We start from the raw sequence: 18,065 nt of genomic DNA on the forward strand, positions 1-18,065 counted from the left end.
AACACGTGGATCAAACTAAAAGGAGGTTCCGCAACCCCATAGAAGAAGCAGAGGAAGAACATGACGTAGAGTTTATTCCACCACAGGTAACCAAACACCAGAACCAAGTGGATTAGAGCCCAGTCACTGTGGGCAGTCCGGACAGGCCTGAGGCACTGCAAACAGCAGATGCTCAGGCCAGCGCCCAACAACTGGAGCCCCAACTCAGGCGCTCTACAAGGGAGCGTAAACCACCAGAGAGACTTAACCTGTGATCCCAGTAAGACTTTGGAGGGAGGTGATGTCATGCATTCAACTATCATTGTAACCCATGTGTAAGCTGACCTAAGTTGTACACCTTGAGAACATTGACCACAAGGGGGTAAACGTGTGGAAGTCACTCCTAACCTGGACTTTCTGGTATAAAAGCGGAAGCTCCACCTACCTTCTTCACTCGAGGTCTTGGTAATAAAGGTAACTGGTCACAGAGTGACCTTCTCTCAATTATGGGCCTCGTGTGCATTTATACTGTATTATAAGGACATATCAGAAACAGTAATTTCTAGCCTAAATTGTTAAATAACTGAGTCATTTGTCGACAAAACCTAAGCTTTTTCTCCCCATAAAATGTCCATTTAGTTGCAATAAAATAAGATCTTACCGCTCTGTAACTCTGGGTAAGATAAAGAACATCCAGAAATGTATTCCAAAGACGAGGATGACTTGAAAGACAACTTTGCCTAAGACTGTTTTTTTGAGATAGAGTGCTCGATCCACCACCATTGTTCCAAATTGAATTATCAACATGACCAAAAACGCCTCTGGTACTTTATCCTCTGACAAAGAAGATGTGATATCGGCAGCTGCTGAATGTTTCTGTAGAAGTCAAAGCAGTCATCATTGAATTATTGCCTTCACACATGCAGTTATCATTTTTTTGGTCAATTGGATCTCTGGCATGCATAGAAACCCAACCCCAATCAGAAGAGTTTCCTGTAATGTATTTGCTTTATGAGTTCTTTGCTTAAGAATTTATAGCAACACATTGTTATTAAGAACTAGTTGGTTTATTAACAAAGGTTTAACAATCACACTACACATTACCAGTTCATCCACTAGGCTCACAACTGCATGCCTCATCATGGATGACCTAGACCCAACTGACTGGGGTTTTATTGAGTCTTGTGAACATCATGTGACTGGCTAAGCCATTCACAATGCAACAGCTGTACAAAGCTGTAAGGTACTCACAGGTGCACACATTATATTTCCTAACCAAACTACTGAGAAATCTACATCTAGGGCTAGATTTTCGGTATTCAGCGTGGCGTACGGGTCCTGAGAGAGCTGAAAGTGCAACGCAAACGCAGTCCGTGGCGTTGCACGTTGGTGCTCCTCTCCCCGGTGGTACGTAAAAACGCAGCCGCAAAGAGGTAACTGAGGATCCCACTGACCGGGTTTTCGCCAGGGAGGGTCAAATCGCAGCAAAAACCCGGTCGCAAAATCAGCGAAAATCTAGGCCAAAAAGTGGTTTCATTTGCTTGACATGGACTTCACATCTTTCTGCATAGGAGCACATTATGACTAGAACTTAGACACAAGACACTTGTTAAGGTTTCCTAAGAGTATATATGGGCTTTGCTGAAGCTTAGTAGCTAAGAGGACATAGCTTACCAGCACTTCTAAGCTTCAGCATTACTTATACATCTAGGACTACCCTACCTGTTTGGCTTCAGGATTATCTGGCACTTAGCTAAATGGAAAGAATCCTACATCCTAGTAACAGATTTACTACTCCAGGTTCCATTAATAAGCCAGACTGGTTAATCATCCTGGACTACTGGAGAATCCCTGGCTCCAGTAATGGATAAACAAATCTGTAAGCGATGATTAGCTCGATTAAAATTTCTCAATATAACCTGGAGCCAATTCAACCCCAACGTGACATTGGTGGGCACTCACTAGTTGGACATTAGGCCTCTGATAATTGTGGGTTTTAGTGTCTTGCCAGACAGGTAACAAGCACCAGGAATCTCTCCTGAGAGGCATGATGAGCAGCACAAGTCACCACAAATGTGTGATTGCATTGTGATTATCCTGCTGACTGCACTAGAGAGGGTACAGAGGAGATTTATGAGGATGTTGCCTGGACTGGAGAATTTTAGCTATGAGAAAAGATTGGATAGGCTGGGCTTGTTTTCTTTGCAACAGAGGAGGCTGAGGGGAGATTTAATTGAGATGTATAAAATGATGAGGGGCCTAGATAGAGTGGATAGGAAGGATGTATTTCACTTAGCAGAAGGGTCAATATCCAAGGGGCATAGATTTATAATAATTGGTCGGAGATTTAGAGGGGATTTGTGGAAATTCTTTTCACCCAGAGGGTGGTGGGGGTCTGTAACTCACTGACTGAAAGGGTGGTCAAGGTAGAACCCCCTCATAGCATTTAAAGAGTACTTGGATATGCACAGGGAGTGCCATAACCTCCAAGGCTATGGACCAAGAGCTGGAAAGTGGGATTGGGCTGGATAGCTCTTTGTCGGCTGGCACGGACATGATGGGCTGAATGGCCTCCTTCTGTGCTATTAATTTTTATGGTTCTATATCATAAACTATTGAACAATGGTGTTACTAGTTAGGGTGTTGATTTTCAGCAGCAACTGCTTGCATTTCTGCAACTCAATCAAAGGGGTAGGGGGTTGAAATCCTGGATATATCAGCGCATGTTTGCCCAACTTCCAGATACCGTCTTTCAATTGCAGCTGTCCCAAGCCTCAGTTTCCTCATCAGCTATATACACCGGTGTGAAGTTGAAGCTACACAAGACAGCTTGTGGCTTGACATTCTAGACCCCGAGTTGAATGCTGTGTATCAGGCTTACTCATCACCACTGCTTTTCTTGTCATATATTAATGATTTGGGTGTACAGGGCACAATTTCAAAACTTGAAAATGACACAAAACTTTGAAGTTATAGCGAACAGTGAGTAGGATAGTGCTAGACTTCAAGAGGTGGACTGGGTGGACACGTGGCAGATGAGATTTCTCGCAGAAAGTGCAAAGTGATATATTTTGGTAGAAAGAATGAGGGGAGGCAATATAAACTAAAGGGAACAATTCTAAAGAGGCCGCATGAACAGAGAGACCTGGAGGTATACATGCACAAATCGTTGAAGGTGGCAGGGCAGGTTGAGAAAGTGGTTAAAAAAGCATACGAGATCCTGGGCTTTATAAATGGAGGCTTAGGGGGAGAAATTGGTTACATTTGCACCTCCCCGGGGGCTGCTAATGGAGTGCAATAATTTAACGACCGGGCATGGCACTGTTAACGACTCCCGCCATATTGGGTGGGAGTTTACGGCGGCGCTGTGGCTTTTCACCCCAATCTCCTGCACCTTACGGGGGCGAGAACCCAAATTCCTGGAGAGGGATGAGACTTCAGCATCTTGCGCTAAGTCTCGCACCTCCCAACTGTTACTGCCCCCAAAAGAAAGCAGGAATGGGGTACTGAAGTTGCATGTTCAGCCATGAACTCATTGAATGGCGGTGCAGGCTCGAAGGGCCGAATGGCCTACTCCTGCACCTATTTTCTATGTTTCTATGTTTCTAAATGGGGTGATACTGAATTTCTCCCCCCTAAAGTACAAAAGCAAGGAAGTTACAATGAACATTTAGAAAAGGTCTCAATTGGGGTATTGTGTCCAATTCTGGGTACCGCACTTTATCATCATCATAAGCAGTCCCTCGAAACGAGGATGACTTGCTTCCACGCCAAAAAGGGATGAGTTCACATGTGTTTGAATAAGGACCTAATATTCCAGTTCCCGAACTACATCTTGAAGGGTGGAAGATGCCTGTACGTGGATTTTTTTAACGTGTGGTGGCTGTTGCACAGCAGCCACCACACGGGCTTGACAGAGCTAGGTCTTGGTCCAGTGGCAAGGATTAACCAAGATGACTGGAGACCAGTTCTGCTGCACGGACCTAGTGCACACACATATCGCAGTGTGGGCAGGCCCGTGCTGCTCCTGGGCCCTCGCCTCTGGGTAACCTCAATATAACAGTGGTATGAGAGAGTACTGGGTAACCGCAATATAATAGTCTCTCCCACTCTGGGCGAGATTGACAATTTATTAGAAGTTTTGTGGTGCAGACCCTTTCAATAGTTGGTTGGTCAGCTTAGGTTAATCAGAGGCCGATGATGGAATGCTTTGAGTGCAGGGGCTTGTGTTCTGAGGCCTGACGCTTCTCATGTGCTGAACTCAGGGTGAAGCAAATGGGAACGGCTTCCACTGCCAGAAGCCTGCACACCAACTGGGTACAAGGCTCATCAATGTCCCCTTTACAATGCCTTCTCCCAGAAATGTGCTGGGTGCGCCTCAGAAATATCTCAATCACTCAGGGCCAGGGAACACCATGGGGAGATCGATAAATGTTTGATTTTCTATCTGCTGCTAAAACCCTCATCGTGGTTTTATTACCTCCAGACTTGACTATGCCAATGCTTTCCTGGCCGGACTCAATTCTTCCACCCTCCGTAAACTTGAGCTCATCCAAAACTCTGTTGCCCGTACCCTATCCCACACCAAGACCCCTTCACCCATCACTATTGTGTTCGCTGACCTACATTGATTCCGGTCTGGCAACGCCTCGAATTTAAAATGCTCATCTTTGTGTTCAAATCTCTCCATAACCTCACCCCTCCCTATCTCTGCAACCTCCTTCAGTCCTACAACCCTCTGCGATCACTGCGTTCCTCCAATTCTGGCGTCTTAGACAACCCCAAGTTCCTTCGCTCCACCAATGGTGGCCGTGCCTTCAGCTGCCTGTGCCCCAAGCCTCTCCGTCTCTGGGCACACTGGGAGATGCTGAGTTTGGGGGGGTGGGGGGTGGGGGCCGAGGACTTCCTGGGTCAGTAGCAAGTAAATGATCGCTGCCGCGCCAGATCACAGGGATTTTATTTTGGGAGGGAGGATGAATGCTGACCAAGTGAAATTGGCTCTTTGAGGCCCAGCAATGTGTCTGAGTGTAAGATGGGTGGCCTCAGTGGAAGGTCAGGTCCAACTACAACAACAACTTGCATTCATATAGCACCTTTAACATAGTGAAACCTCCCAAGACGCTTCACAGGAGTGTTATCAGAAAGAAATTGACACCGAGCCACGTAAGGCGATATGGGGACAGGTGACCAATAGCTTGGTCAAAGACGTGGATTTAAGGAGTGCCTTACAGGAGGAGAGAGAGGGAGGAAGGATGTGATGGCCTTAGAGAGGGTGCAAGAATAATTCCAGGGATCAAGGCCTTCAGTTATGTGGATAGACTGGCAAAGTTGGGGTTGTTCTCCTTAGAGCAGAGAAGGTTGAGAGGAGATTTGTTAGAGATGTTTAAAATCATGAGAGGTCTAGACAGAGTAGATAGAGAGAATCTGTTCGCATTGTCAGAAGGGCGAAGAACCAGAGGACACAGATTTAAGGTGATTGACAGAAGAACCAAAGGCGACATGAGGAAAAGCATTTTTTACGCAGCGAGTGGTTAGGATTTGAAATGCACTGACTGTAAGGATGGTGGAGGCAGATTCAATTGTGGCTTTCAAAAGGGAATGGGAGAAGTACCTGAAGGAAAAAAGTAGGGGAAGTATTGGGAAAAGAGTGGGGGAGTGAGACTAGCTGAAGTGCTTTTGCAGAGAGCTGGCAAGGACTTGACAGGCCAAATGGCCTCCTTCTATGCTGTAACTATAGTATAATTCCACAATTCTATCATTCTGTTCTATGAAACAGGCCGTAGCAATGAGATGTGTCAGCTGCAAAGCTGCTTTTCCCTCCAAGGTGCGGAATGACAGGTCAGTGCAGGCTAGAGCTTTTTCTCTCCCGGTTATTCTTTTTAGTACAACTACACCTCATAATTTGGTTCTGGATGATGCACATGAGCCAAATAAAGGACTTTTATTGCAAGCTTAGGAGCTCTGAACCATTTTAGACATAGATTTATTTGGACATAGGTTACTTATATGCCACTGTATAAACCTGCATTGAATCTTTACTGTTACTGAAAAGAAACAAGAAAGTTCAGAGTAACTTTTTCATCAGGTCCCAAAGAACTGTGTTCTAGCTAAAGTTGGTATCACTAGAACCCCCAAGTACCCATACAAGGCAACAATTGAGACAGACACCCTTTGTGTCTCCCATACAATACCTTCAAGATCTCTGCCGGAGCTATGGAGAGTCATAACATTGTACTTAATGTTATGCAATTATAAAACAAACTAGATATAGAAAAGCAATGTATAAAAAGAAATAATTTAATTTTGTTTGTGTATGAATTATATAATTTAATGTGTGTGCAAAAACATACATTAAGACAATAAGTGCCACATTGTTGCGATAGCAACTCGGAAGCATAAGTCTTTCAGGAAGCACAAATATTTAGATATTCAGCTAAATTTGGCTAATGCAATATAATATTAAGTATATGTGCAGAAGTTAAAATATTCAGGGGGAAATATAATAAATGCTCTGCTTTGTGTATGTATGAGATTGGCACATCACCAGCAACTCATCCAAGATTATAGAACACAGAATTTTTACAAAGGTTTCTGGGGGAATCAAAAACACAAATCCCGATTTATTTTAACATACACGCAGCTACGTTGAATAAACGTGTTTTCTTTATGATTCCATCACATTTCTATCTTTAACGTTTCTCTTCTTTACTATTCCAAACCATCCATTTCCAGTTAGGAAAGCATGAAAATAGATCACTGGTTTTCTTGCACCAGTGCTAAGAGTTCTACTCCTTGATTCATCCTAAAGAAATATATATATATATATATATATATAGAGAGAGATGGAGAAAATTTTGGGGGCAATGAGTAATTAGCATTGGATGAGAAGATATGAATATAATATTCATTAGCTTTATGCAAAGGTAGAGATTAGAAATAACATTTTTGCCACAAGATGTATGTAGGACAGAGTCCCAAAGTAGTTAGTTAATTTGGTGCTAACTGATACCTTTGAAAGGAAGCTGGATCAATATTTGCTGAGATGGTAAATTGCTACAGAAATACTAATAGTATTCATCCATTTTGTTTGCAGGGGAGATAGGGGAAGAAACTTAAGGGTGGTATTTCCAATTGGAAATTAACATAAGAACATAAGAAATAGGAGCAGGAGTAGGTCATTTGGCCCCATGAGCCTGCTCCGCCATTCAATAAGATCATGGCTGATCTGATCATGGACTCAGCTCCATCTCCTTGCCTGCTCCCCATAATCCTTTACTCCCTCATCGCTCAAAAATCTGTCTATCTCCGCCTTAAATATATTCAATGACCCAGCCTCCACAGCTCTCTGGGGCAGAGAATTCCATAGATTTACAACCCTCAGAGAAGAAATTCCTCCTCATCTCAGTTTTAAATGGGCGGCCCTTATTCTGAGACTATGTCCCCTAGTTTTAGTTTTCCCTATGAATGGAAATATCCTCTCTGCATCCACCTTGTCGAGCCCCCTTATTATCTTATATGTTTCAATATGATCACCTCTCATTCTTCTGAACTCCAATGTATATAGGCCCAACCTACTCAACCTATCTTCATAATCCAACCCTTTCATCTCCGGAAACAACCTAGTGAACCTTCTCTGAACAGCCTCCAATGCAAGTATATCCTATCTTAAATACGGAGACCAAAACCGTATGCAGTACTCTTATGTTCATGGAACAACGTAACAATGTTTATTGCATTTGTAGTACATTCCTTTGTGCACATTTATCTGCAGCACTAACCATTTCTACCTTCTAGTGTTCCTTAAACTAGGGGATCAACAAGTGCTGATGAAGGAGGGGGATGAAGTCCATAATATAATAATCATGGAGAAAGGTGATGGGCTCCAGACTTTCTTATGTTAATCACAAAGACCTCCCTTCTAGCTGGCACTGTCCTTTCCAAGACAACTCAAGCTCAAATAGTATAGAATAATCTTTGGACAATTCTGCAGAGTTGATGATTTATTTTACAGAAGACCAGTGCCAGAGATCTGAGAATGTGACACCAATACTAAAGACAGGGAAAAAAACAATAAACTAATTGGTAGCGAAGGAAGAAAAGATCATTATGGAAAATGGGTCACCATAGGAAACAAGTATAAGACCTATGCTTTGTTGAATCAGCATCAGGCTTCCATGACAACACTGTGATGGGCTGTTTTTATCATTTACATATGAAATGCCGTAATACTTTGAGATAAAAAGCTTACTGCAAATAGATTTGCAAAGATAATGGTGTAAAATTTTCTTGGGGTTCCTCCTGATCTTCCGCTGTAACTTTGGCAGTAGACCAATGGAAACCCTGGAAAAACAACATGGGCAGCCAGTGTTCTGGCAAAAGATCGGGAAAACTGCGGAGACTTTACTCCAATGATGTCATGCATCTTTTAAAATAAAAAGAACTTTACATACCCCGAATGCCCCAAAACCAAAGATAATGACAATGAAGTCCACAACATCAGCCAAGAACATCAACACATAGACGTCTGTAACTGCACTGTACTCCGGATGGATAATGTTGTAGAAGAATTGTCTGATTGGGATATATATTTGAAGTGTTCTGAAAAAGAATAAAGCATTGAATCAAATGCCACTGTTAACGCTCATAGGTTATGTTGACAATTTGATTTTCAACTTCATACATGATCTAACGCTTCTTTAGTATAGAAAGAGAGAAAGAGAGAAAGAGAGAAAGAAAGAAAGAAAGAAAGAAAGAAAGAAAGAAAGAAAGAAAGAAAGAAAGAAAGAAAGAAAAAGAGAAAGAAAAAGAGAAAGAAAAAGAGAAAGAACTTGCACTTATATGTCACCTTTCATGATCTCAGGATGTTCCAAAGTGCTTTATAGTCAACAAAGTACATTTGAAGTGAAGTCACTGTTGTAATGTAGGAATTGACAGTTATCCGTATCAAACTGATTTGATTCCTCTGTGATTTAAATCATGGTCATCAAGATTAATGGCCAGAGTGCATTTGTTACCCTTTTATCTGTAATTATCGACATGCCCGAGTTTGCATCATGTAAAATTAGCTTGTTACAAAGGGCCATGTCTATTAACACTGTAATTTGAGACTAAAATACAGAATAATTAGAATATATCTATTGATTAAAGGATACTTGATCATTTCTAATATCCATTTTACCTTTAAGAATATTCCAATTAATTGTCAACGATTATGTTAAAAGAGGGAAGCAGTTCTAGAGTATATCATGTTCACTAGAAAGGCATTGGCAACTAGTCAAACCAGAACATCTTCAGATGCATTTCCTCAATCTCAACACAATTTCCCCATCATAGCTTCTCTCTCCGACGCTGGCATTACCTTTCCCAAGCCCACTCAAACTCAAGTCGTATAGAATAACCATCACACAATCCTGCAGAATAGATTATTTTTTTACACATCCACTAACATTTGTGTTCCTATTCAAACCTTAAAATTCATAGTAGGAGTTGCACTCCCCTCTTCATCTTTCTCACTTCAGCATATATCAATGGCAGTCAATTGTGGCTAAGACAATATTGATACATCTAAACATGGCAAATCTGTTTTATTTATTGCATAGGATTACATAGAATATATGGCATAGGCCATTTGGTCAAACCAGTCCATTTATGCTCCTCCTCCTGTCTTTCCTCATCTAAATCTATCAGCATAACCTTCTATTCCCTTCTCCCTCATACGCTTGTTTAGCCTCCCCTTAAATGTATCGATACTATTCGCTTCAACCATTCCCTGTGGTAGTGAGTTCCACATTCTCACCACTCTCTGGGTAAAGAAGTTTCTTCTGAGTTCCCTATTGGATTTCTTGGTGACTATCTTATATTGATGGCCTCTAGTTTTGCTCATCCCCACAAGTGTAAACATTCTCTCTTTACCCACTCTATCAAAACCTTTCATAATTTTATAATTATTTATTTAACCCACAAATTGCACAATCTGTCTAGCACAAATGGAGAGGGGCAGAGGTCACATAACAAGGTTGAACTTGTAGCTGCCCCATTCACAAAATAATGGGAAATTCCAATATGGGTAGTAGTGGGCTGGGGTGGAGATTTGGGTGGGGCTAAGCAGATACTTCTGTCAACATTCCACAATGTTCCAACAGCAGTTTACAGGCATGTCTGATTTGTTTTTTGAACTGATCTACTTTGGCAATCTTGCCATATGCACCGCTGCTGAGAAGAAGTATAGGTTATGTTGTGGGTTTAGTGAATGCCCCAACACTCATCAATTGGTAACTGGTTCTACAATGATTGATTGCTGTTACCGGTCAGCCCCACTGTTCCGGGAAAAATAGCAAAAGATGAGGCTGATCTTTATCTTCAGGCGCTATTATTTAAATTAACCTGCCCAAAGGGGCTTGGTCAAGATAAAACAGTAGCAGCACTGCCAGCTACTCAAAGACGCCACTGAATACTTTGCCTTTTAATTTTTGTGATGAGTTTTTTCCTCATCAATATGCGGATAACAGTGCTGGAAAATGGAAAATGTTTCCCTCTTGTATTGAACATTAACATTGAAGTGATCCCATATCAGGCACAACAGAAGAAAAAGGCACTTCAGAGCCCCTCAATTTGTCCCAACAATGAGATTTATCCTGAGCTCAGAATAATACCTCTTACTGTACTCATATATTTCCCTTTCCCAGAAAAAAACCCCATCAATATCACTTCTCTAAGCCAATTGGCAAATGAGCAGCAATTAGTATTGAACTGAATTATAAGCCATTTTCCGCTGTGGATTCACATCCATTAGGAACTAGAATTGAGAATGTCCAACTTGTTTTATTTTAAACTCTTAATTATTGGTGGAAGGAAAATTTCACCCATTTCCCTGGCCTAGATTCAAACACAAGACACTAAGATGAAAAAAACTCTGTTCAAAATGTGTTGTGCCTTTAATAAAATGGCAGATTTTGTATAACTAAAGTGACATGATGTATGGATGAACATTTTCTGTAATCAGAATTGTATCACTTACTTTGCAATGGCAATGACTTTTGCCTTGATCATTTGCTCCCTTAATTTTTCCAATAAAAGCTCCTTTTTAGTCTTTGGTTGAACACTGAGTGAGCCACTGCCTTTCCGACTGCTACTGTTTCCCGTGCTTATGCTGCCTGTATGAATATGAAAAAAAGCATTCACCTTGATTAAACAGTGTCTTATTGTAACAAAGTTTGAGTTATGAAGATCAGTCATAACAAATTAGCATCATCAATATTTTCACAATTGAATGACCATTGCATGATAAAACACCACAGGCATGTACCCCCATTAATACTGCCTTCTCTTCCTATCTCCTTAAAACCTACCTCTTTGACCAAGCTTTTGGTCATCTGCCGTAATTTCTTCTTATCTGACTCGGTGTAAAATTTTTTTTTGCATTGTAACACTCCTGTGAAGCGCCTTGGGACGTTTTACTATGTTAAAAGCGCTATATACATTGTTGTTGTAGTAGAGGAAAATAATGATCAGATATTCCTGTTGGATGATATCATTAAGCTACTCAATTGCAGTTCCTACATTACAAAAGTGATTACACTTCAAAAGGACTTAATTGGCTATGAAGCGCTTTGGGATAGCTGGAGGTTGTGAAAGACCCTGTATAAATGCAGGTCTTCCTTTCCCTTTTTCTTTCGGTTCTAGGATTCAAAGAGTAATCGGGTGCTTCCATTTCTGTGATATCTCATATTTAAGAAGAGATACCAGTGGACCATTTTTTAGCTAGTAGCAAATTCAGGCACAAGCTTCCCATGACTTTCGTCCATTCATTTAAATGTGAGCAGCTTGAGCCCTAATTAGTAATAGGTATTCGCAATGTGTGTTGAAGAAAAAAGTCTGAGCCCGGATCTTTAACAATTATAGATTTCCATCCTACCCATCTAATCTAATGAATTGATGAAATGAAAGAACAGTTTTCTAACCATTTTTGTCATATTGGGGACAATTTTCATTGCTTAAAAATGGTGTGGTCTTGATAGGCAGACAACATTTTTTAGAAAAAGACCTTCCACTGACTGGCCACCCAAGGTCTGCCCGATTTGATTGCCAATTCAAAGCGATCGATGGCCATTAGAAAAGCAGCAATGGAGCATTCTCAGCAGCTTTCTTTAAAAAAAATGGTCTTTGGTGATCACAACCCACACCCCCTTTCCTCCTTGATGGAATGGCAAGATGCCGCTCTAATTTTCCTGGCCCCACGTGTGGTGGACACCGGTGCAGTGTCATACTGATCATATCCCGTACAGGTGGAAGTCCCATCTCGTCCTGCTGTACTTGTGCTGGTGGAGTGAGGCTCAAGTAATGTCAGCTTCATAGTTTTTAAAGCAAAATTACAGCTGCTCTTTGTTGTGTACGTAAATAAACAGACTAACTGAAACAGAAGAAGTGTAACTAACTGTCCTTTATAGCAACAACCCAAAATAGTGTCCCAAACCAACATGAACCAGAATGTTTACAGCAATTGTGAATAGCTCCCGCAGGGTCCTAATGCCTGTCCAGTGTCCTGTAACAAACAAAGCATGAACTCAACACTCTTAAAAAACAGAGTTCCACTATCAATTACCCTTTAATATTTTTTTAATGTAGTAACTGATTTTGCTACAAATTTGCTGTTACTGATGTCTTGCAGAAGAACAAAATGGCCCAGTTTAGCTGAATTCAAGGTGTTACTCCCTTGGTAGCATGAAACAATGGTCTTCCATCGCTGAATCTTTTACTTTTACAGTGATTCTATTGCAAACAATTCAATTTGAAAGCTTCTCCGAAGAGAACTACATTACATTGGCGAAAACCTCTGCTCATGTTACACTGGTCCCTTATGATTTCACATTTGTTGGTGAATAAGCTAAAAATTGAAAAAATTAGGAAGCCACTGCATTAGTTAGTGTTGTCTTCACTACTCTGTGATACTGTTTCCTAACATGAGGCATTCACATAGGTTTTGCACAGCAGTAAAAGCCATATTATAATTGCAGAGAATTTTTTTGCCTATAAGGATGTTTAAGCATTCTCAAAACTTCATGCATCTTTTCTGGTGCCTCAAATATCTAAAGGTGTGTGCCATACCTCGTAGCGATCTATGTGACGATCGGTTTGAGATCTGTGAACCTGTTGAACTAGGTCTTCTGGCTGGCGTCTGCTCTGGAAAATGAACATTTATGGAATCCATAGACGCTTGCAAATTAATTGATTTTAAAGAACCTAGAGAGCTCTTTCTCGGAAACTCATTCAGACGATCTTCTTCCATGTCACCTTTAGCAGAAGCACTCTCAGTCCTATCATCCTCATCCCATAAACCATGGCACTAGAATGAAAATTTAAAGAAATGGAGCATGTAGTTGTAGCCGGAGCAATGATTACCACAACAATATTTTATTTACTGCTCATGTGAATGCACCACACACATGATAATAGATATCTTGAAAGATTCATCCATTGTTGTTAACCACAAAAGCCCGAAATCTGACTGGCTTATAAATGATCCCAATCCTGAGAATGTCTCGCTATCTATAGAAAGCACAGTTTGACAATCATTCAAAAAGAAAAAGTATAAAAAAAAAAATTGTTAATGTTTTTCATGAACTAAATATTTTCAACATTCTGAGTGGTGTGACTTTATCACACAATTGTTACACACTTAGGGGGTAATTTTAACCTTGGGCAATAGTGTAAAGCGGGTGAATTCGATTTAGCTGCCTGTTATACATCTCTCCCCATTTTAATTTCCATTTTCTTCAACAGAAATAAAAATCTTGAGAGATGAATAACAGGCACAAAATTGCCCCCCCCCCCCCTTTACTGGCAATGCAAACAACAAGTGAGTGAAATAAATGAGATTTCTTTTTACAGCAGATATTGCTTGGTCTTAGTTTCGGACGTAGAAATTCTGCTAGCTTGTTTAATGGCACATTACTGATTGAAATTTCCCTGAAAATAAGTAGCGGTGATTGTGAAGAGCGAATTCGAAGTATTGAAAGGTACAAGTAAAATATGGAACAAAACTTATGACATGGTCGTAAAGTCTAGTTAACATGCATTTATTTCATTTAGTTTAATTTGATGAAGGTAACCCAGTGAGATGACACATCTAATCACAATTGGGGCATGAGGACAGAGGGAATCAGAGCACAAGAAAGTTTATGGTTCTTGTGGAAATATTACTCAGAACACCAGGATATGTCATACTGTTTCTGATTAGTGAATTGGAATCGTTATTATTGAGTGCAATGAGTGATAAGGTCTCAGTTCAATGCATCAACTGAAGGACAGTAACAAAATTAATTGGCTCAATTTGTCAGGCAGATGGGACATGTATGTGGTTTTTAATTAACTTTTAATTACTATTGAATATGACCACATTCCTAATTCATCACTATATGGCTCCAATACACTTAAAAGTTATGTTCTAAGAAATTTGTGCTTATATTTGTACACAAAGTGTGACACCATCCAGGGCAAAGCAGCCCGCTTGATCAGCACCCCATCCACCACCTGAAACATTTACTCCCTCCACCATCGGCACACCATGGCTGCAGTGTGTACCATCTATAAGATGCACTGCAGCAACTCACCAAGGTTTCTTCGACAGCACCTCCCAAACCCACGGTCTCTACCAGCTAGAAGGACAAAGGCAGCAGGCACGTGGGAACAACATCACCTGCAAGTTCCCCTCTAAGTTACACACAATCCAGATTTGGAAACATATCGGCGTTCCTTCATCGTCAAAATCCTGGAAATCCCTCACTAACAGCCACTGTGGGAGTTTCTTCACCACACGGACTGCAGTGTTTCAAGAAGGCAGCTCACCACCACCTTCTCAAAGGCAATCATGGATGGGCAATAAATGCTGGGCCTTGCCAGCGACGTCCACATCCCAGGAACGAATAAAAGAAATATGCATTCTGTCTATTTACACATACAGGTGGGCCTGGAGTTTCCACGTTGTTGCGCTGATTTTTTTCACCCAAAATAGGCAAAACCAGTGCAAAAGATCACGGAATTTTAAGCGCAAATCGAGTTTCCACAATCTTTTGTGCAGGTTTAAAATACATATTGCTAGAAGCCGGCTCACCCACAAAATTGAGCACACCCCCAGATCGAATTAATCACCATGGTGAGTTTCCACTAATTTGCGGTCCTTCGAGGAGGCTCTGAAAATGAAGCTTTTTGTTTTAGGCACAAGGGCCTGGATTTTAATGGGGAAGATGGGTTAGGGGAAGAGCTCCGAGTCGATTGAGAAACCCGGGAGAACGAGTTTCCCCGCAGGCTCTGCTCAATTTAACGGTAGGATCTGATGTGAATGAAAAGCCTGTTTCCCACTGACATACAGCCAGATTGAGATGCCGGCTGTCTCCAGGTGGATAAGCCTCCGGCTCTAGGCTGCACAGAGGATGGAGGGAGAGATCGCGTGGGGGCTGGGAGAGGCTGGAGGAGCACGAGGTGGTGTGGGTCGGGTGAGGGTCATCGAAGAAAGATGAGCTGCTAGGTGGAGCATGGGGGCAGGGGGAGGGTCAATGAAAGATCAGAGCCCAGAGCAGCACGGTGGGCCGGGGGGGGTGTGATGTCTTCAACAAGATTGCGATGGAGGGGCAGTCAGAGGAGGGGGGGTATACTGCATGAGCGAGTAAATGTCTGTGCTTAATTTCTGTGTTGGGGGTCGGGGAGGGGTGCGGGGGGGACGGCGGGGTGGAGGGGACGACAATTCCGAAACTGCTCAGCAGGAGTCCGAGACAAGGAGATCAGTTAATGCTGCAGTTGCGACCATTCACCAGCTCTGAGCTTTTCCTGCACATTATATTTCATGACATGTTAGAGAGATGTGGTACAGCTGCTTTTCAATGCCTTACAATCATCTGTAAAAGAGTGCACAGAGATGCCGGGTCAACAGCATAGCTTTCCATCAGGAAGGGAAATGACAGAATATTACCTTTAAGATAGATCGGTGAAAGAACAGCGCAAGCAGCTGTATAAGGTCATAGTGCACGTAGCCCTCCTTCTTCTCAATACCAATTATATTTGGGATAAATTCAGTTTTATCTTTAGTTAAGATTAAATTTTCATTCCATGGGAAAAATCCAAACTGGAAAAAGTACTTGATCACAATTGTTACCTGTAAGAAGATGAAACAACATAGTTTTGTATAGCAGTCGTATTTGTATTGTCCAATTCAAGAAAAGTTAATCATGCTGGTTCATTGGGAGATATGGAAAAGGAAATGTATATAGTTTTAAACAATTATGTGCAAGTCTGTATTCCTGTCATCCACAGTTAAGATTTTACTTTGAGGAATAAATTAATCAAGTTTGCAAAGTTTGCGTGTATTGAAGCAAAGTCTTATACATTAGAATTCTGGTCAAACTCCCCAAAGGATATGAGACTGCTTTTCATAGAATCAATTGAAGTTGAAAGCACAGAGGCCATTCAGCCCATCATATCTATGCTAGTTCTTTGCAAGAACAATTCAAAAGGTTGGGCCAAATGACCGGTTTCTGTGCCATATATCCTGTGTAATCCTATACTGTATGCTGGCAATGGCTTTAATCTCTTTTCTATAATGGGGTGCCCAAAAACTCCACACAGTACTCTAGCTGTAGCCTTGTACACATTTATCATAACAGCTTTGCTCTTGTTACCTATACCTTTATCATAAGACCCAAAAAGTAATTAGGATTTTTATGGCTTATGTTAGAACTGCAGTCATCAACCGTGCCTGCTTTCTCAGGTGGACGTAAAAGATCCCATGGCACTATTTTGAAGAAGAGCAGGGGTGCTATTCCCAGTGTCCTGGCTAATATTTATCCCTCAATAAACATGAAAAACTGATTATCTGCTCAATATCACATTGCTGTTTGTGGGAACTTGCTGTGCACAAATTGTCTGCCGTGTTTCCTACATTACAACAGTGACTACACTTCAAAAAGTACTTCATTGGCTGTAAAGCATAGAAACATAGAAAATAGGTGCAGGAGTCGGCCATTCGGCCCTTCGAGCCTGCACCACCATTCAATAAGATCATGGCTGATCATTCCCTCAGTACCTCTTTCCTGCTTTCTCTCCATACCCCTTGGTGAGAAAGCAAGAATGGGGTACTGAAGTTGCATGTTCAGCCATGAACTCATTGAATGGCGGTGCAGGCTAGAAGGGCCGAATGGCCTACTCCTGCACCTATTTTCTATGTTTCTATTCTATGTTTCTATCCCTTTAGCCGTAAGGGCCATATCCAACTCCCTCTTGAATATATCCAAGTGCTTTGATATGTCCTGAGGTCATAAGAACATAAGGAATAGGAACAGGAGTAGGCCATATGGCCCCTTGAGCCTACTCTGCCATTTAATAAGATCATGGCTGATCTGATTTTGGCCTCAACTCCACTTTCCTGCCTGTTTCCCATAACCCTTGACTTCCATATAATTCAAAAATCTATCTATCTCAGCCTAGAATATATTCAATAACTCAGCCTCTACAGCTTTCTGAGGTGCAGAATTCTAAAGATTCACCACCCTCTGAGAAGAAATTCCTCCTAATCTCTGTCTTAAATGGGCGACAACCTTATTCTGAAACTATGCCCCTAGTTCTAGATTCCCCCACGAGGGGAAACACCCTATCACCATTGACCCTGTCAAGCCCTCTCAGAATCTTATATGTTTCAATAAGATCAATTCTCATTCTTCTAAACTCCAATGAGTACAGGGCCCAACCTACTCAATCTTTCCTCATAAGACAACCCCTTTATCCCAGGAACCAAACTAGTGAACCTTCTCTGAACTGCCTCCAATGCAAGTATATCCCTCCTTAAATAAGGAGTTCAAAACTGTACGCAGTACTCTAGGTGTGGTCTCACCAATACCCTGTACAGTTGTAGCAAGACTTCCCTACTTTTATACTCCATCCCCCTTGTAATAAAGGCCAACATTCCATTTGCCTTCCTAATTATTTGCTGTACCTGCGTACTAACTTTTTGTGTTTCATGTACGAGGACACCCATATCCCTCTGTACTGTAGCATTTTGTAGCCTCTCTACATTTAAATTATAATTTGCTATTCTATTC

The 18,065-nt window shown here is 41.5% G+C and overlaps 1 protein-coding gene across 1 annotated transcript in view; it reads right to left on the reverse strand.

Moving 5' to 3' along the window:
* Nucleotides 1-18,065, reverse strand: part of LOC139260488 (piezo-type mechanosensitive ion channel component 2-like) — an 851,737-nt gene that overhangs the window by 46,757 nt on the left and 786,915 nt on the right. Inside the window, exons 43-47 of the mRNA XM_070877017.1 lie at nucleotides 15,944-16,126; nucleotides 13,084-13,321; nucleotides 10,997-11,132; nucleotides 8,430-8,577; nucleotides 641-855 (exon numbers count right to left, since the gene is read on the reverse strand). Coding sequence (XP_070733118.1) covers nucleotides 641-855; nucleotides 8,430-8,577; nucleotides 10,997-11,132; nucleotides 13,084-13,321; nucleotides 15,944-16,126 — 920 coding nt within the window. The remainder of the gene's footprint in view (nucleotides 1-640; nucleotides 856-8,429; nucleotides 8,578-10,996; nucleotides 11,133-13,083; nucleotides 13,322-15,943; nucleotides 16,127-18,065) is intronic.

The sequence above is a fragment of the Pristiophorus japonicus genome, chromosome 1 (assembly GCF_044704955.1).
Source record: "Pristiophorus japonicus isolate sPriJap1 chromosome 1, sPriJap1.hap1, whole genome shotgun sequence".
Taxonomy (NCBI): Eukaryota; Metazoa; Chordata; class Chondrichthyes; family Pristiophoridae; genus Pristiophorus; species Pristiophorus japonicus.